At 45.5% G+C, this 20,128-nt stretch overlaps 1 protein-coding gene across 4 annotated transcripts in view; it reads left to right on the forward strand.

Moving 5' to 3' along the window:
- Window positions 1-18,630, forward strand: part of LOC112260775 (latent-transforming growth factor beta-binding protein 1) — a 130,012-nt gene extending 111,382 nt beyond the window's left edge. For 3 of the 4 annotated variants that reach the window (XM_042323618.1, XM_042323619.1, XM_042323621.1), the window contains 12 exons: window positions 69-191; window positions 356-487; window positions 1,390-1,518; window positions 8,250-8,390; window positions 9,388-9,549; window positions 9,644-9,733; window positions 11,024-11,152; window positions 13,738-13,878; window positions 14,072-14,245; window positions 15,998-16,162; window positions 16,558-16,707; window positions 17,453-18,630. In XM_042323618.1, the coding sequence (XP_042179552.1) occupies window positions 69-191; window positions 356-487; window positions 1,390-1,518; window positions 8,250-8,390; window positions 9,388-9,549; window positions 9,644-9,733; window positions 11,024-11,152; window positions 13,738-13,878; window positions 14,072-14,245; window positions 15,998-16,162; window positions 16,558-16,707; window positions 17,453-17,634 (1,718 nt within the window). In that variant the 3' untranslated portion in view covers window positions 17,635-18,630. The remainder of the gene's footprint in view (window positions 1-68; window positions 192-355; window positions 488-1,389; window positions 1,519-8,249; window positions 8,391-9,387; window positions 9,550-9,643; window positions 9,734-11,023; window positions 11,153-13,737; window positions 13,879-14,071; window positions 14,246-15,997; window positions 16,163-16,557; window positions 16,708-17,452) is intronic. The other variant, XM_042323622.1, reaches the window with a different exon arrangement.
- The last annotated feature ends 1,498 nt before the right edge of the window (window positions 18,631-20,128 follow it).

The raw sequence follows: 20,128 nt of genomic DNA on the forward strand, positions 1-20,128 counted from the left end.
AAGGTTTTTGTTGGCATGTGAAGTGGTACATACCGGTATGCCGAGCGTGACTGTGTGTTTCTTTGCAGATATGGATGAGTGCTCGGATGACACCAGGTGTGTTGGCGGCTCCTGTGAGAACAGCCAGGGTTCCTACAGATGCCAGTGTGACACTGGCTACCGCCTGCAGCCAGACACTGACACATGCCTGGGTTGGTAACACTCTGTCACACAACTACATATCCCATCATTCTCTATACCGATCATGATATCCCGAGGACTGCAATTCAAGCATCGCTACTGTGTTCACTTCAGTGGGGCGTACAGGTGTTTAGCTGAGTGTTGACTGGGGTACTGTGGTGCTGTGCTCTCCCAGATATCGATGAGTGTGCAGAGTTGGGCCAGAGTATCTGTGGGGCGTGGCTCTGTGAGAACACAGAGGGCTCCTATAGGTGTGTGGTGGACTGCCCCCCCGGACACGACCGTGGCCCAGAAGGCATCTGTGTTGGTGAGTCAGCATCACGGGGGCATCAAAAAGGAGGCCACAGACAGGCCAACTTTCCGTTGCTTCAGCTGTTGCCCCATCCAATTCTTTGAAATGCTCATGTGCCGATCAAGTGTCTTACTTTGTGCTTCTCTTCTACCCATCAATGTATCTCATCTTACCCTCCTCCATCCTTTCATCCATCCTTTCATCCATCCATCCATCCATCAAAACTCACCAAAGAGACAGTTGTACTGTCTCTTTGGTCCAGCTAACTAAAGCTGGTTCTCAACGAATTAACTCCACAGAACAGGTCCCTCATTGACCATAGTAACTCACTCTGAGCATCTGTCGTGAGGCAGCAACATTACATCTGTTGCATTTGCTTGTTTGGGAGTCAGGCGGTTGTTTGCACTGTTTGGGTTAAACAGTGTTCCAGCTACAGTTTAGAGTGCTCTGTTTGCTCAGCTCAGCCAAGCGGATGTTTGTGTGTGAAGTGTTTTGTCTATCACTCTCCATGAATTCCCTAGTGTTAATATTTGAGCATTTTTATTATAATCTTCGCAGGGTGTGGAGTCTGATGTGCATGCACGCACGCGCACACACACACACACACACACACTCTTTTTCAGGGTATGGATCTGCCTTTTGTTTATTTAGCTCTTGCCTCTGTGTGTTCGTGGTGTGCTCCACTCTTCTGATTTACCTCAACTCCGGACACATTGTCAGCTTGAACTCTGGATGCTCATACTCATCACAATGGCACAACTGAGAGATGTGCTTCAAACCTGAGACTAGTTCCACTGCAGCTCAGTGGGTGCTTTTCTGTGGGTCAACTGGTCCTAACTGTGGGACCACCTTTGCCACTGAGACTGTAAAGAAGAGTGACTAACTAGCCCTTGACCCTCCTCCTCCTCGTTTTGCAGATATTGATGAATGCAACGTCAACGCCACGGTGTGTGGTAACCACGGCTTCTGTGAGAACACGGTCGGTTCCTTCCGCTGCCTGTGTGACCGGGGCTACCAGGAGTCTCAGGAGGGCCTCGGCTGTGCGGGTGAGTAGGAGTGGTGTGTGTGTGTACTTTACTAAGCTTGTAGTACCAAAAGTCCTCACAAGATTAGTAAATCAACAACAATTCAAAGAAGTGAGTACATTTTGCAGGTCCTCACTTGTAAAAAGGCTGTTTTAAGCTTAGCGGTTGGGGTTAGAATTATGGTTAGGAGTTAGGGTTAGGGGTTAAGGTAAGGGTTAGGGTGGTTGTGTGGGTGTTGGGGGTGGTTGGGTGGGTGTCGGGGTGGTTGGGTGGGTGTTGGGGGTGGTTGGGTGGGTGTTGGTGGTGGGTGTTGGGGGTGGTTGGGTGACTGGGGAAGGGGAGGGGGTTACAAAAAAGTCCCAGGAGGGCCAGAGAAGGAATGAAGACAGTAGTGTATGACATGGGCATGGATAGGTCTGCTTCTTCGTAGAGACCATCTGGTATAGTCTTTAGTACATCGACAGTATGTGCTAGAATATACTGAACAGTTGGCTCCTGCTTTGACTTAGAGCAAAGCCACTGCAAGTTTTAGTTCAAATGTTCAATGACATTATGGTCTATCATTTGATATATTTTTGGTCTGATACTCAGAAGCGCCTATTTCATGTCAGTGCATGTGTGTGCCTTGATGATATAGGTGCTCATTCTTTGCAAGGAAGTTACAAGGCTTTCCTTGAAGGGTCCTGCTGAAAGCACTGGAAACCCTCTGATGGCTAAAACGCCTGCTCCCGCCTCGAGAACTTCAGCGGGGTTGTCATGACGACGGGAGGACAGCTCACCCCTATTATGGACACGCTGGGTAGTCTGCCATGGCTGTGTCTGCCGTGGCTGTGTCTGCCAACCGAGAATACCGACAGTAACCTTTTAATCTTCAAATGAGATTTATTTTCTGACTCGGTGACAACTGCTGTAGCCGTTTTGCCAGTTATAAACATGAAGAGGTCCATACAAAGCAATAGGAAGTATGATTGAGTGTATTTCCCTGACAGCTTTTTTCCCTCTGAAGTTTGTTGGTGGTGGCAGTGCTAGACACGTATGCGTCATGCGTCATGCTTCTCTTAAAGATAGTATAAGCACTGTAGACATTAAATCATATGTCATGAAAGACTTGAATGTAATGATGTGGTATGGGCCATATTGAGGCAGATTGATGGGACTTTAAATACTCCTGTCCTCTCAAATTTGGAGAGTGGTTTCCCTCTCTGCAGGAAAAAAAAGAAAGAAAAAAGATGGCAGACGCTTGATTGATGTGACCATTTATTTTCATTCAATTTGAAGGTGTAGCTGGCGTTCTCTGTGATGTTTTAGACATATCCCCACCGTGTCTGCAGTGCTCCTCAGACCCTGGGATTGGAAACGCACCGGAGCTTAGACTCTTAGCCAAGCTGTCTCCCACACATGGGCACACACACTCCGCTGCAGTGAAGGTGATGGAGCCGGAGCCATGAAGCTGTATGGCAGCTGTCTGTCTTTCTGTCGGTGTGAGTCCCGAGCCTCTGGTTCCTGTCTGCTTATCCTCACTGAAGAGAAAGATTGACTATAAGACCTAGATTTGTGTTTACATTTTCGCCATTTGATTTGATTTGTTTCGAGACTGGAGCTGTCTGAATACGATCTATTCACTGAATGTACAAAACATTAAGAACACCTTCCTAATATTGAGTTGCACCCCCTCCTTTTGCCCTCAGAAGAGCCTAAATGTATTGGGGCATGGACTCTAGTTTGTGTTGAAAGTGTTCCACAGGGATGCTGCCCCATGTTGACTCCAATGCTTCCCACACTTCTGTTAAGTTGGCTGGATGTCCATTGGGTGGTGAAGCATTCTTGATACACACAGGAAACTGTTGAGCGTGAAAAACCCAGCAGGGGTACAGTTTTTAGCCTGGCACCTACTACCCTGGCACCTACCTAGTTCAAAGGCACTTCAATCTTTTGCCTTGCCCATGCACCCTCTGAATGGCACACGTACACAATCCATGTCTCAGTTATCTCAAGGCTTAAAAATCCTTTTTGAACCTGTCTTCTCCCCTTCATCTACACTGATTGTGTATCATCTACACTGAAGTGTATTTAACAAGTAACATCAATAAGGGATCACAGCTTTCACCTGGTCAGTTTGTCATGGAAAGAGCAAGTGTTCATAATGTTTTGTACACTCAGTGTAGGTTGCACTCAATTTTCTTTCTTGATGTGATATACTGCATGTGTGGTCGACCAGGTTATTTCTCAGTCAATAGCTTTTTCTGGTCAGGGCTGTGCTGCGGTGGCACCGCTAACTGTCAATGATGCGTGGCTTTCATTTCAGCCTCGGGGCGCAGTGAGAAAAGGTGAGAGTGTTCTGTCAGAAAGTCCATCCCTGCCACCAAATCAAACCATCATCCTGGATTAATGTCTTCCTCAGCCAAGCCAGTGGGCATTGAGGACATTCTTCCGCAGACCCAAAGAAAGCCAGTTCTCACTCAATCAGAAGAATGCCATTTTGTTTGTAGCTTTCAATTTCATTCTCATAGTTTGAGGGGGTTTGGGTGAGTGGGGGGATTGCAATCAGATAGAGAGTCAGTGAGTTCATGTTTTGGGACAAGGTGAAGAATTGGAGCTTGTTTGTCTTGTTTTTTTAAAACTGGGCCCATGCAGTTTCCATCTTTAAAATGTTCCTCCTACAGGAAGGCCTGTCAGAGGCCTGAAAGTGGGTCACAGGCACTCCCCTATTGAAGCTGATAGAACACTTCCTCCAGCCAGATCCTTCCCCTGACCTGTGCGCGCGCACACACACACACACACACATACACGCACTCCACGCAACAAACACACACACAGTCATGCAAACTTACACGTATGGTCTCTCTTGCTTTCTCTCTCTCTCACACACACACTCTCCATCTGTACCTTGGCAACTGTTGGTTGGTCCCACCCCAGCCCTGTACAGCCAGCTGCCTCCATTCTCCTGCCAGCCCATCATTCTGTTGTGTCTTGCACAGATGGGCTCACTTTTCCCCCCCGAAACTATTGGAAGTAGTCCACAAGCAACCCCTTCTCTTCCCCCGCTCCTCTCCCTGTCTCTGGTTACCCCTAGACAGATGAACCCCTGAGCCTCTGGGATTGTTTGCTGTTTCCCAGATTAAGAGGCTGTTTTGGAGTTTAATGACTTTGTGTTGGGATTCAGTGTTGTTTGGTACATATTCTTCAGACTGGGAATCAGATAACGTAGCTTATCTGTCTGTGTCCTTTCATTTCACAGTTCATGTCATTGAACGGAACTCTCTCTCACTGTCAAGTGATTTAAGTGACACGTTTCATTGACAGTACTCCCTCTCTCTCCCTCTAGTCCAGCTGCAACGTTGATCAAGATCAAGATTCAACCAGCTTTTTCTCATTCTGCTGGACTGGGGTTGGGGTAGGGATACCGGTTGGGGCTAAACCCAGATGGTGACTGTGCAAGGCGAACAAGGTGCTTCAGGGTCACGCCAGACAGACTGGCTTTTAATGAGGGCACTGCGGTGCGGGCTAAAACCAGAGAAGCAGCAGCAGGTTTTAATGTCAGCTAATGAATTATAGATTCTCCTCTGTAGCGGTGCGCTTTGAGCTGAGCGTTGAGGAAGGTTTGTAACTAGAGGCGGGAGAGGAGGAGGGACTTTTTATTTTTTATTTTTGTCTGCTTCCTGCATTGTGTACCTGGCCGTTAATGAGCTTTCCAATCCGTGGCAGCAGATATATGCGGTGGCGGTCATTGTGGAAGGGTATGCCAAGCCATCTGTGCTCTGAATCAAACTATGATACAGTCTCTATGGCTCTTGCGACTGGCTATTTCTGCCCAGTCACATACTGAATTAACAACAATAATGTTAACTACGCAGGAAAGCATGTTTGCCTCTGCGTGCATAAAAATAAGTTGTATATAGCCATGGAAATAGAGCCAAGGTTAAATCCTTCTTCTAACTAGCCTATCTGTACTATACTGTAACTCAGCATTTCTCTACGTTTACACATGAAAACATAATTTCCATTGGCTGGGCAGTAGAGATGTACTATATAGCCAAATTGTGGTAAACCTAAATGTGATCGACCGGCTCGATTCGGTCTTATATAGCAACATTTTAAATTGAGTTTTTTTTTACATTGGATAAAATTGATTCGGAGCTAGAACATGGTAAACCGTACACTGCAGTTGAGGAACAATGGGAAAGTAATTCTGCTTTGAATGTTGATAAACTTGAAACCCCACTTTTGAGAAAATGGCCCTTGAATGTTTAGGTACACCTACTGGTGAGCTCTTCTTTGTCTACACCCATTCAGCATTGTTCACACCCTCTTAAGCCTTAGCCCCACCCATCTCTTTAAGGATTCACATGCGGGGCTTAACAGAGTGAGTACGGTAGTGTACTAAACAACCAAAGATTTCAAGTCTAAAGGTTGGTTTACATGTCTATCGACATGTTTGTAGACAGTTGTCGCAGTGACATCACGAACATTCTATTGTTGTCCGACATAAAACTTGTCGCTAGGAAAAAGTACATACACAAAAACGACAGGCTGCATGACATCAGCAGCCTGGTGGTTCAAAATAGCATGACGGGCGTATTTTAACACCAATAAACCCACCTGTTTAAAAATTAATTTTGTATGTGTCAATCTAGCAAACCAGGTAACTAAAAGCAATTTTCTAATCAATATTTTGGTTAGTATCTAGCTTGTTATGTTAGCCAGTTCAAATAATGGCCATATCATATTGCTGACAATGCCTTAACTTTAGCTAATTTGTATTTCTTATTACAGGAAAATAAACTCATAACAAGATCATTATGTACAAGTTAATGGTGAGATAATTACAGAAAATAGCTTACGGTTGGGAGTGTAATGAAATAAAAGTAGGGCATTTTACTGGAGAATTTTAGAACTTGGACACTCTCTTGTTGGCCTAACATTATATCCTAGTTTGACTTTGGTGCAGGTCATGTTGCTCCTCACATTACCGTCTAAAATAAAATCAATGTTTATCTGTCACATGCACAGGATACAGAAGGTGTAAATGGTACAGTGAAATGGTTACTTGCATAGTGGAGTCTTTTGTTTAGACATGTAGCTAGCTAGCTTAACAATTAACCATAATCCCAACTCATAACGTTACTAAACTGCATGAAGCTGCATGTAGCTAAAGCTAACCAACTAGGTTCAATGTTAGCTAGCTAGCTAACGTTAGGCTATAACTAACAATACAAATGGTTCTGAGATACGAATAATATCACTAAACAGATCATACATGTAACGTTAGCTAGCGAGCCAGCCAGCTAACGTTAGCTAACTTGCAATGAAACTTTCTGACAATATTTGAAACTTATAATATCTGAAAATGTAGCTAGCTAGACTCTCTTACCCATATACATGGATGAACGCTTCTCCCTCTGTCATGGATGCCATGGTTGCCCTTAGTTTGAAGATGTAATCCGGAGACAGGTGTTTTATACAACAGCCTTTGTGTGTTCTCTTTAAGACTCCCTCCGCATAATCAAACGCCTGAACTTTCTACATCTCCTTAGCTTCCACTGAGCATTCCACATATTTCAAAACTCAGTCCTCCAGAAAGTGGAGAGCATTAGCAACATTATCACAGTTCTTTGTGATAACTTTCAAAAAAGCAGCGTTAGAAAGGATTACCTGCACATACTGAGCAGCTCATGTGAAAGACAGAAGCGCGCTACATGGAATCCAAACTCTTCTCTCGGCATGTCCAGCCCATCCATTATCTTAACCAGTCATGGCTAGAGGGAAGGTTCCTGTCTTTTTTTGTGTGGCTATACCAACTATGCTCATAATTGAACAATTTTATTCATATTTACAGATGACATACAAGATTGTTATTAAGGCACATGAAAGTTCACAAGTTCCAGAAGGAATTTCTGCCATAAAAGGCATTTTGATCTAATAAAAAATGTTTACGTTCAAATGCCTCCTGTGAAGTAGTGACCCGCGACATACACCTAGTTTCCTGAAAGGACTCACAGATGCGTGAGGACAGAATCCACTGAAATGGAAAACAAATTTTCCTCCAAATGGTAGTCCCATTCCGCTGAGCGGGAAAGTCCGTGAAATATATTGAAATATATTATCCTATGAAGAAAAATCTGCCTTTTCCATTGTCGTTCTGGACCTCTCCCCTTTTTAGTGCTCCCCTATTGCGACACACCCACTCTCTTCCTCCCCGCTCTCTCCTTAACACTTTCTAGCTCATTGACAAACTGGCCCACACCCCAGTGTGAAGTATTGGATAGGGTGTTGGGAATGCAGAGCAGCTCAGAGCTCGTCGGAACCACGAGACTTTGTTGTCTTTTTACATTAAGCTCCACGTCGGGGTTGATGTATGTGTTTTCTCTGCACGTTCGTTCATAACTGGAGAGACATACATGGATGGATGCACAGCTATAACCACAGCCAGGTCAAAGGAAAACAGACAATGTTATTGGAGTGTGAAATAGATATTTGAGTGTTTTTCTTCCTCAATGTATAGGCCTATTCATTGATTTTGAAAACATTGAGTGTTTTGTTTAAGAAAAATCTATTTCCAAGAGTATATCACCAGCTCCCCATACAGTACACCACTTAGTATCTTAATGTATCTCTATTAGCTACTTGTCTTGTGAATGAAACCACACATGCCACATATGTGAGATATTATGTAAATAAGATGCATCCTGTGAGGTTGCTAACTATGCTCATTAGTGCTAACCGCTAACCAAGATGTTGTGTTCTCCCTGCAGATGTGAATGAGTGTGAATTGCTGAGCGGTGTGTGTGGCGAGGCCCTGTGTGAGAACGTGGAGGGCTCATTCCTGTGTATGTGCCCCGACGAGGACCAGGAGTACAACCAAATGACCGCCAAGTGCAGTCCCGCTCCCACAGGTGACCCACACATTGCCTGAAGAGAAATTAAGCTTATATAAAGCACAGTTTAAATGTGTCATTTTAAATATTGAACATCAAGTGGTAGCGCATTGTCTCAGAGGACAATATTACTCTTTAATAGCTTGGAGTTTCATTTGAGTGGAGTGGTGCTCTGATGAATGAGGGGGCCTGGCTCTGTTTAACAACACAGCCGCGGTTTAGGGGCCTCCTCTGTCTTTGCCTCAGTGTAAAACCCTAATGAGAAACAGAGCCAATGGTGTGTCTTGTCTGTCTGGTGGATATAATGTATAATACAGGGCTTTATAGGTCCCAAAGCTCAACATTAACCTGGGCTCCTTGTCAGACTTAACCCGATGACCTCAGGTATGTTCTCTCACCTCTGAGAACACTCCCAAATATTTAAGGAGGATAGTTTATCATTATATAATGTTAGGAATTAGAGCATGTTCTGTGCTCACAACCACAGACGTTATGTAATAGTAGGATTGATTTAGAAGAATGTAAAAAAAAAGCCATTTCCATGTTGAAGCAATAAAAGCTGTGTTTTTCTGAGAATGGGCAATTAGATATGAATCTCTGGTAATCTGTAATTATCAGAGGCATTTACAGATCACAAAACTGTGATAAAGACACCGCTGTGTGTGTGTGTGTGTGTGTGTGTGTGTTCATGTGCGTACGTGCATGTGGAGGGTTTGGGGGAAACCAAGGAGAGGAGGTGGAGATAGGAGGGGAAGGGAAGGGGGGTTGTTATCTTCTCTCCAGGTATATCATTAAAGCAGTGCGAAGACCCAGATCACAGTCATCATGTGGCCCATCTCTCCATCAGGCTGTAATTGTCCCAGTTTACGAGAGAGTCTCATTCCTCCTGGGTTAACCCATTTTTAGCTCTAAGAAAAAACGTTACTCCTTCACGCCCACAACTGCAAATATTACTGAACACTTATTGTTGATCTATTCATGTGTAACCATGTTTCTTCTCCCCTGTTTGCCCCAGCCTCGTCAGTAGAGAGGAAGGAGTGTTACTACAACCTCAATGATGAGAACCTGTGTGAGAACGTGCTGACCAGCAGTGTCACCATGGAGGAGTGCTGCTGTACGCTGGGGGCAGGCTGGGGGGACAACTGTGAGGTGCACCCCTGCCCCGTCCAGGGCACTGGTGAGGAAGCACACACATGAACACACAGACACACTTATTATATCCACACACACACACTACTTATTACACATATTCTTGTCTATCTCTTCGACAGATCAGTTTTCCCAGATGTGTCCAGCTGGGAGAGGCAATGTACCCACTGGTGACGCTGTGTTCGGAGTGACCGCAGCCGAGAGTTATAAAGGTATGTGAACTCAGAGACCCAGTATAGGCTGAGCGGAGTCTCGGCTTACAACGGTAGTGTTCAGAGAATGCTGTGAGAACCTCATGATTCAGACAATTTAGGTCGCAACAAACCCGGCGATTTTGAATGGCTTGTGTCTGTGCTCTTGTTGTGTTTGTTTATATGTGTGTCTGTGGTCTCTGTCTCAGCCTTGGAGTCACAGAGCAGAAATACCAGCTTTAGATGTCTGGAGACATATGACCTCCACATCTTCTCCTCTCCCCTCTCTCCTGCTTTTTTCCGTTTCTCCTTTCTTTCCCTCTGTCCTCTTCTCTCCCTCTGTCCTCTTCTATCCCTCTGTCCTCTTCTCTCCCTCTGTCCTCTTCTCTCCCTCTGTCCTCTTCTCTCCCTCTGTCCTCTTCTCTCCCTCTGTCCTCTTCTCTCCCTCTGTCCTCTTCTATCCCTCTGTCCTCTTCTATCCCTCTGTCCTCTTCTATCCCTCTGTCCACTTCTATCCCTCTGTCCTCTTCTCTCCCTCTGCCCTCTTCTCTCCCTCTGTCCTCTTCTCTCCCTCTGTCCTCTCCCAGCCCCTTCAAGCCTAGATTGTTCACCTGGCGCGAAAGCTAATTCATCAAACCAACAGCCTTAATTCAATCATGTAATTTATTACAGCAAGGGGAGTCTGGTAGAGAGGGGCCAGCAGCAAGTGAATGTGGTATATTCCGAGAGAGAGACTGAGACGGGCTGGGAAGGCGAGTTGCCAGACACGTTCACGTTCAGACACGTCTGGATATGTCTTCAATTAGTCAACCTGTTTGCATGGCTGATTATTGGTCTCAGTTGCAAACACCAACGCCCAACCGAAGGAAGAGTAGAGTACTGAAACGCAGAACTGTTTGTTGATAGAGGTTTTCTCTACGCCTCTCCGGATTTCATCTCATTAAAGCGTTGAGTTGGTCTCCCCTTTCTGTAAACATAAAGAGTAGAGACTGTTTGAATACTGGACATGTAAATTCCCGTTGAGTGGTATTGGTGTTCCCTCAGATTCAGCGGGGAAGTAACTGCATGATTACATTGTTGTCTAAATAGTAAGAGATGCATTGAAAATGTGTGTGTGTGTGTGTGTGTGTGTGTGTGTGTGTGTGTGTGTGTGTGTGTGTGTGTGTGTGTGTGTGTGTGTGTGTGTGTGTGTGTGTGTGTGTGTGTGTGTGTGTGTGTGTGTGTGTGTGTGTGTGTGTGTGTGTGTGTGTGTGTGTGTGTGTGTGTGGGCGTGCTGTTACTAAGAAACCCGGGTTGTACTCTCCCTCCCAGATGCAGATGAATGTGCGTTGTTTGGCCAGGAGATCTGTAAGGATGGTTTCTGCCTCAACAGCCCAGGGAGCTACGAGTGTTACTGTAAGACTGGCCTGTACTACGACGAGGTCAAGCTGCAGTGCAGAGGTCAGTGGGCAGGTCATTCACATTAGTTAGTGTTAATTCAGATTTACTCACAACATGCTGTTTTTTGCGACAATTAAAAAATTGGAATCAATTGCCCTACTAATATACCATTTCCACAGCCCTGTGTCATTAAACTGTCCACGCACATAAAAGCAGTTAGTGCTACTGTACCACAGCCTGTGTGTGTTGGCTGGCTGGGCCAGGGTGTGTAGAGTGGGTCCCCTCCCTGGGTCAGAGCAGGGTGAGAGGCAGGGTGGGGACACGGGACACTGGGGGTGACACAAGGCCAGACTGCGGTGACCTAGGGGCCAAACCCAGCAGGCTCAGGCAGCACGCCCAAACTACCAACCCGGTCAAACTGGATGGACCCTGGCCTTCTGCCGGGCCCCACACTGCACCCCTAGACCCACATCGCACCCCTAGCCCCACATCGCACCCCTAGCCCCACATTGCACCCCTAGCCCCACATCGCAACCCTAGCCTCACATCGCACCTCTAGCCCCACATCGCACCCCTAGCCCCACACCGCACCCCTGGCCCCACACCGCACCCCTGGCCCCACATCGTACCACTGGCCCCACCTCGCACCCCCTGGCCCCACCCCGCACCTCCTGGCCCCACATCATACCCCTGGCCCCACACCGCACCCCCTGACCCCACACCGCACCTCCTGGCCCCACACCGCACCCCTGGTCGGCAGCAGTGGAATGCCAGTGGGGCCGTCTGCAGAGTTCTACCATATTTGCATTTGATTATTTGGACAGGCTGAGATTGGGCGGAGGGTCCAGCGGAGGTTTGGCATTTTACCCTGGACTGTCCTGGTTTTACCCCGTTACGCGTGGACTAGAGAAACTAACCACTACCACCACCAGCCCTGGAGCCGTGCTCTATATGGGATATTTTTTTAAAGGGGATGGAGGGGTATTTTTGAAAGTGTAGAATATCAAGTGGATGTGTATTTCAGTTCAATGTCTGGATGGATGAAACCATTGAGTTTAAAAAATATATCATTTCCTCAGTAATTATGAAACCACAGGCCTGATGTGTATCTAATGCGTTCACTGTGGCTGTATATTTCAGAAATACATGGGATTTCAGTTGGGACCGAGTTACAATCCAAATAACAGGTTTAGTTTTCAAAATGTATGCAAAATAATCCCCTTGAAGCTGTATTAGTTTACCGAGAATTCACAAAAACTTGTTAACTGCGCTGCTCGTCTCTGCAACAGACATTTTCACGGACACAGGGAAAACAGATTTGAACTCTCATCAATGCGATAGAGAAAATGCAGTTTGTTTGCTAGTCATGTTCTGAGTGGGTGATTCCTCCTCAATTCAAGTTAACCTGAAGTGTTTTAGCATGTGGGACAGGGTTTGATGTGAGTGGATCCTTAATTGGACAGGTGACTGAGTGTGAACGGGCCCGTCATGCCTGCCCGGCATGTGCATTTGGTCACACTTTATTTGGATACTCCGAAATGTCCATCTGTAGATGCTCTTAACAAACTGTTGATAAGCAACTAAGGTTACAGCTCGGGTTCGGTTTAGGGTTAAGTTTAGGGTTAGGATAAGGGTTAGGATTAGGGTTAAGTTTAGGGTTAGGATTAGGGTTAAGTTTAGGGTTAAGTTTAGGATTAGGGTTAAGTTTAGGGTTAAGTTTAGGGTTAGGATTAGGGTTAAGTTTAGGGTTAAGTTTAGGGTTAGGATTAGGGTTAAGTTTAGGGTTAGGATTAGGGTTAAGTTTAGGGTTAAGTTTAGGGTTAGGATTAGGGTTAAGTTTAGGGTTAGGATTAGGGTTAAGTTTAGGGTTAAGTTTAGGGTTAGGATTAGGGTTAAGTTTAGGGTTAGGATAAGGGTTAAGTTTAGGGTTAAGTTTAGGGTTAGGATTAGGGTTAAATTTAGGGTTAGGATAAGGGTTAGGATTAGGGTTAAATTTAGGGTTAGGATTAGGGTTAAGTTTAGGGTTAGGATTAGGGTTAAATTTAGGGTTAGGATAAGGGTTAGGATTAGGGTTAAATTTAGGGTTAGGATTAGGGTTAAGTTTAGGGTTAGGATAAGGGTTAGGATTAGGGTTAAGTTTAGGGTTAGGATTAGGGTTAAGTTTAGGGTTAAGTTTAGGGTTAGGATTAGGGTTAAGTTTAGGGTTAGGATAAGGGTTAGGATTAGGGTTAAGTTTAGGGTTAGGATTAGGGTTAAGTTTAGGGTTAAGTTTAGGGTTAGGATTAGGGTTAAGTTTAGGGTTAGGATAAGGGTTAAGTTTAGGGTTAAGTTTAGGATTAGGATTAGGGTTAAGTTTAGGGTTAAGTTTAGGGTTAGGATTAGGGTTAAGTTTAGGGTTAGGATAAGGGTTAAGTTTAGAGTTAAGTTTAGGATTAGGGTTAAATTTAGGGTTAGGATAAGGGCCGGGGTTAGTAGATAGTTAGTTGAAACGTCAGACAGTCGGTTGAGCATCTACAGATGGAATATCCAAGTGAAGTGTTACGGTGCGTTTTCCTTGAGAATTGGGCTGTGAGACGACAGAACTCCCAACGGGGCCTCTTGACATCTTGGTCTCCATCTCTCTCCCTTCCTCTCCTCCCCTGCAGACATCGATGAGTGTCAGGATGAGTCGAGCTGTGTGGGGGGAGAGTGTTTGAACACACAGGGCTCCTACATGTGTTTCTGTACCCGCCCCATGGTGTTGGACTCTGACAACAAGCGCTGTGTGATCGCCCCTGAAGTGGCTGGTAAGAACCCTCAAAGAGCCTGGATGCAAAAATAAAAGCATCCTCTCGTACTGTCTCTGTTCTTTGGAAAGGTGTTCTGTTTTTTAGTTGACGTCTTTCTCATGGCGATTGCATGCCTTGCCGTGTCGTGGTCGTAGTGTGCCTCTGATAGTGAGGTAATGATTGTGACTGAGATGTAACGTGTCTGTTGCAGAGCAACACTCTGTGCAGACTGACTACCAGGGTATTTGCTGGCAGACGATAACGGGCACCCGGAAGACTTGCACCAAGCCCCTAGCCAACAGAAAGACCACCTTCACAGAGTGCTGCTGTCTGCATGGAGAGGCCTGGGGCATGGACTGTGCCCTTTGCCCCCTGAAGAACACAGGTTCAACAATTACAACCCTTCCACACCAGCACTCATGTCCATCTATCAACTCTACTGTTATAATGACTTTGTCCTTGACCTATTATGATCCATTATCTTTGGAGTGAATACACTGTGTTTACACTGTCCTGCTATGAACACTTAACATTCAGAGATCTAAGAGTAATTTCTTCAAATAGTCATTCATTTGAGGCAGATGCTTCGTCATCTAGTCTCGTGTGCGATATAATATAGAACCCCAGACAGTATATTTCAGCTGGTCTCAGAGTGATGATGTTGGTCAGTCCTTAAACCAGACGGGCCAGGGCCTCTCAGACATCAGACCCAGGACTAGTGACACCTCATTAGGCTTGGAGTCTGCCAGCTGCCTGCTAATGCTCCTGTCTCCTGGATCCTCTGAGATCTAGCCTGCCTGGGGCCTATCTTCTATCCTTTACCCCCCCCTCCCCCCTTTCCCGTTTCCTCGCCTCCCTTATCCAATACCTGGATTGTGTCTAGGCAGGGAGGTCTGGTCTCTGATGCATGTCCTCACCATGCTGCCAGGGCAGATGGCTGCAGTGTGCATTATGGGGACCTGTGGACTGGAACATGTGGGGACAGTCCTCAGGGCTCTGAACTGGATCATTTTCCTCCCTCTGATAAAATAAGACTGTTATTCCAACCCACTGAAAGATGGAACTGGTAGAGTTGGGGATTTTTAAATGTTGAGTGATTTCCCAGCAGTTTGACTAGGAATTCGTAGCTTCATGCGAGAGTGATGTTGAACCGACAGTTTAGTGGGCCCGGTTAAGTCACGAGAGCTCTCCAGGAACGTTGCAGCTGTGCAACATAGGCCTACAGCTATGACAGTTGCACACTCTCTTTATAAAATCCGTTTTTGTTACGTCATTGAGAAACATTGACAGAAATCCAAGTTAGCCATCTCAAAGTTGCACGTCCGGGCCACTTTTAAACAGAGACCACCTCAGCAGGTTTTCAACGATTTCGTGGAACACCCTTTGGAGTTCCACTTAAGACTTCTTGTCCAACATCGGCCAACATGGTCCCCACTCGGATCCTTAATCCTGAGAAACTGAGATGCAGGTGCTCACCGCTACTCTCCGCAGAGAGGACAGAACACACAGTCGGTTTGTTCTCATCAGGCCAGATCGCTCTGCGGTCCCTCTCTGATGCGTTTCCTGTGTAGACGTTCTTGTGGGAGCGAACAGAGGCAAGCAGGTGCGTAGGATTAGCAGGGGACTGTATGATGGCTGGCCGGGGCGTGCAGATGAAAGACTCTGGTTTAGGTTCCCACAGTACAGTAACCAATGAGGAGGGACCTCAGAGCAGGTGCCGTGCTGTGGTGTGTGTTGAACGCCACGTTCAGGAGGGAAGTGGGCCGCTAGTCACAACCTGATTATTCAGTTCAGTCAAGTATCCCCTGGCTACTAAGCCAAGTGATGATGGCAATGTAATTACTTTGAAAAACCTTGTGTTGAAATTTGAATAAGCTTCAGTTCTTATAAATCACAGAAACGTGTTGTGTTGATCAAACGTAGTAGGTTTTTGTCATAATTTCTGTCTTTATGAGTACATTGTAAATAGCGTCCAGCATCACATGCATTCTCTAGCTCATGATCTCAGCTGTGGTCACAGGGCTACATCTCCGTCTCTCTCTCTCTCTCTCTCTCTCTCTCTCTCTCTCTCTCTCTCTCTCTCTCTCTCTCTCTCTCCCTGAGTGCCATGTCTCAGTTTATCTCCCTTCTCTCACAGAGGACTATGCCTCCATGTGTAACGTGCCAATGAGGGAAGGACAGGGGCGTCCGTATGGTCGCGACGCCCTTGTGGCTGAGCCCGTCCAGGAGTATGAGGTCAACTTGGACTATGAACCTCGCCCCGACCAGCCTGGTGCCCTGCCCCTGTACGAGGATGAGGAGAGTGAGTGAACCAGTCCCCACCACACTGTACAACACACTGATGAAGCTCAAACATGCAGAGAGAGGGGATATGGCATGGGGAGCTTGGGACAAGCTGCCTATTCTCTCAATGATAGCTCTTTTCTGCCATCTTGTGTCCACATGAATTACTACATGCCATGACCACAAATTGTTTTCAGTTGGTAGGCACAGATGGTATTCTGTATTTTCAGTGTAACCAAGGGCCTCCAAGAACATAAACTAATGAATAATTAATCATCTCTTTTATCTCGTCAAGCTAGTTAAATGTAGAGGATTTTTAAATCATCATTACACCACATTCAAAAATGATCATTCATTATAGCTTCATCTGACTTGGATTAATGAAACAGCTCATTCCCTGCCCTCGTCCTGCAGTCGCGTACGACGCGTTTGAGGGCCTGAGAGCGGAAGAGTGTGGCATTCTGAACGGCTGTGAGAACGGGCGCTGCGTGCGGGTACAGGAGGGCTACACCTGCGACTGCTTCGACGGATACACCCTGGATATGTCCCGCATGGCGTGTGTGGGTAAGACATGGGTCAAGGACACACACACACACACACTGAATAGACTAGAAGGAAAATAGTACATCTCTCCTACTTATTTTCCACCAAAATTTGCAAATAAATTCATAAAAAATCCTACAATGTGATTTTCAGGATTTTTTTTCTTCATTTTGTCTGTCATAGTTGAAGTGTACCTATGATGAAAATTACAGGCCTCTCTCATCTTTTTAAGTGGGAGAACTTGCACAATTGGTGGCTGACTAAATACTTTTTTGCCCCACTGTACCTCTCACCATCTTCACAGCAACTTGACCATTGTAACTGATCGTCCAATGTTACTCCTAAGAGTTCAGCTTCCTCAACGGTCACGCCCTTTATGTTCAACTCCAGTTGAGCGTTAGGTCTTAGAGAATGTGTGTAGGGTTTACTGAGAATGGGGGCGACTAACAATAAACATCCAGTCAGCGGCAGTCCTGTGGATGAAAACAGCTTGTTAACGAGAGGTCGAAGGAGAATGGCAAGAATCGTGCATGCTAACAGGCCGGTCACAAACAGGGCAAATAACGGCGCAGTACAACAGTGGTGTGCAGAACGGCACGTTAGGTCCCTTGATACCAACTGAGCAATGTTTACATGCCCCGGAGAATTCAGGCTGTTCTGGAGGCAAAAGGGGGTCCGACCCGGTACTAGATGGGTGTGCCTAATAAACTGTCCACTGAGTGTACTTAGACTGTGCTAACCTAATTACCCCTCTTCACTCTCACAGATGTGAATGAATGTTCCGAGCTCAACAACCGGATGTCCCTCTGCAAGAACGCCAAATGTATCAACACGGAAGGATCCTACAAGTGTGTGTGCCTGCCAGGATACACCCCCTCTGAGCAGCCTAACTACTGCGTGGCCAGGGAACAAGAGGCAGCAGCAGCAGCGCGCACAGAGAGGGAGTGAGCCCCCATGGCCAGTAGAGGGACACCCAACACACTAAAAACACACTTATTTAATCCAAGCCCATATACCCTGCACTGTATAAAAACACACTAAACAAAACAACAAAATCATTTACTTGAGATGAAGATCCAATTTAACCAACTATGTGGTGCCTTGTGACGGAGAAACTCAACATTGTATAAAATGTATGTTTGTTTTTTGTAAGTTTAACTTTTTATATTAGAAGGAGTTTATGCGCGCTAGAGGAGCTTTCGCTCTCCTAACGCAACGACAAACCCTATGAACTCTTACTGGGGGATAACGTTTTATTTTCTACCCAGTCCAAAACGCCTTGTGTGTGGATATTTAATTCAGTGAAGAGGCCAGCCGTCCCTTTGCTCTCCCCGTTCTCCCTCTTCCTCACAGTCCTCGTCCCCGTACGGTGGCTGTGGAGGACTGCCTGCCTGGTCATGAATGGACAGCCATAAGATCTTAGCTCCGTGGCTTCACACAAACATACAGTATGCACACTACTGTAATATCATTTTGTTCATGTAAATTCATTGGAATAAGCTTTTTTTCTAGGCATTTTTTTGTATTAATGATAAATGCAAACACAAAACTACTTCTCTGTGTCTTGGACATTGGACAATAGCAGGTTTTTTTTAATTTCTTTTTTTCTTGCCTGCCCTGTGGAGCAGTCATATTCCCTACCATTTTTTTTCTTGAGATATTGTTTTATTTCTATGAACAAAAATTCTATGACATTTTGCTAGATTTTTTTCATACTTTAATGAAACCTTTTTCTGCATTTTACTGCAATGTGTAAAAGTCTTTCCAGGTTGCAAAGCTGCTATGGGACAGCCGTGGGAGAAATTTTGTACATTTAAACAGAAGAGTTGAGAAACCAAGTTTATGTATTTGTAATTTGTACATGAAAAATAGCTCTTGTACGAATATTCATATTATGATGTATATTAAACCCCTGGTAATAAATCACAAATGGTGATATTTATACTCCCTGGTATGTGATGGAACTTATTATTAGAAGCAACAAAGACCTATTCACATTGTGCTCAATAGCTGTACCTAGAACCAGTCATATGACCCATGTCCGATAACACAAGCTAGATCACAATGGACACAAAAGAAATGGGTCATGTTTACACCTTTGCAACTGTTACTATCAATACATTTTCTATCATACCTTTCCAACACTCTGTTTTCGTATGGTTAATTCATATCATATTGTTAATTGTCATTGTTTTGGTCACTCCATATAACCCTCAGACTAGTGCTATTATTAGTCTGTAGTCTCAGGGTTAGGGTGAACACACTTCACTTAACATGGACTGGTTGATCAGCAGAGAAATACCTCGGTCAGAGACGATGTTTTCTGCATTATAGAAATATGAATTGGCACCGGAGTGTCAAGACCCTCCTCTGATCAGTGGAAAAGAGGCCGAGGTCGCTTCAACTACCAATGACCTTGCTGCTGTTGTTGCTGCATTCTTGTTGCTCGCAGATCTTGAGGATTTCAGCACATGCCTGTCTCTCCCCACCCTCCCTATTGCCCCATGTTCCAGTGTCCCCTCTGTCATGTTTTCCATTAACACAGACAGTGCAACCACAGTTCTGATGTCAACACATCGTAGTAAACCTGAGCAATCATTTTGTTTCCCTGCTGCTGTTCTTAATATAGGCCAACAGTGACATGGCTGAAGCTCAGTGGTTGGATCTGGTTATTATAGATCTGTGTATTTGTGATTGTGTCTCTGATATAACCACTAGGATCTGAATGGCACAGTAGCAGGACCAGTGTAAAAACACCACAGCCAATTAGTTAATAAATATCAAGCGTTACTGTTGCCTTCCTCCTGGCTGGCTACCCAGATGGGGCTTTCCCACAGTGACAAGGGGACAGCGGAAACCTTTGACGGGGGACTCAAACAGCATTAAACTCAGCTTAGCACCTCCAGCGCCAGGCTTGACCATACTTTCTGCCGAACAAAAGAGCGACCCGGGTGGTAACCGAGAATTCCCCCTGTTCGGTCATTTGGAAGAGATGAGGCATTTCCCATGTTGCCTCTCAATCACATTGGAAGCCCACTCTGTAGAATCTTCAACTGTAATAGTGTGCTGACTTCCTCCCTGACCATTGTAGACTGCTACTTTAAGAATATTGTATGTTTAATGCTTATGTACTGTACTCCCCAATAGAATGTCAATTATGTTTTTTCAGTCACCAAGCCCTCTATGTGGCATCACTTCCTACCCTGCTAAGCCCATGTTGTTTTTGAGGGCTTGGTTCCTGTTGTGTGTATGGGATATTTTCTGATGTCAGGACTTAGATCAGCTCAGGCTCAGCCAATGGTTCGGGCTGACTTTAACTTGTCCCTCCAAGGTCAAAAAGTCTATCTTTCTAGTCCCCATGGGCCCGATTCCGACCCGAGTTAAGCGTGCGTAAATGGAACGTAATTCCCTTCTCTCTCTGCGTATTCTGACCTTGAACTCA

Source organism: Oncorhynchus tshawytscha, linkage group LG01 (assembly GCF_018296145.1).
Source record: "Oncorhynchus tshawytscha isolate Ot180627B linkage group LG01, Otsh_v2.0, whole genome shotgun sequence".
NCBI classification, from domain to species: domain Eukaryota; kingdom Metazoa; phylum Chordata; class Actinopteri; order Salmoniformes; family Salmonidae; genus Oncorhynchus; species Oncorhynchus tshawytscha.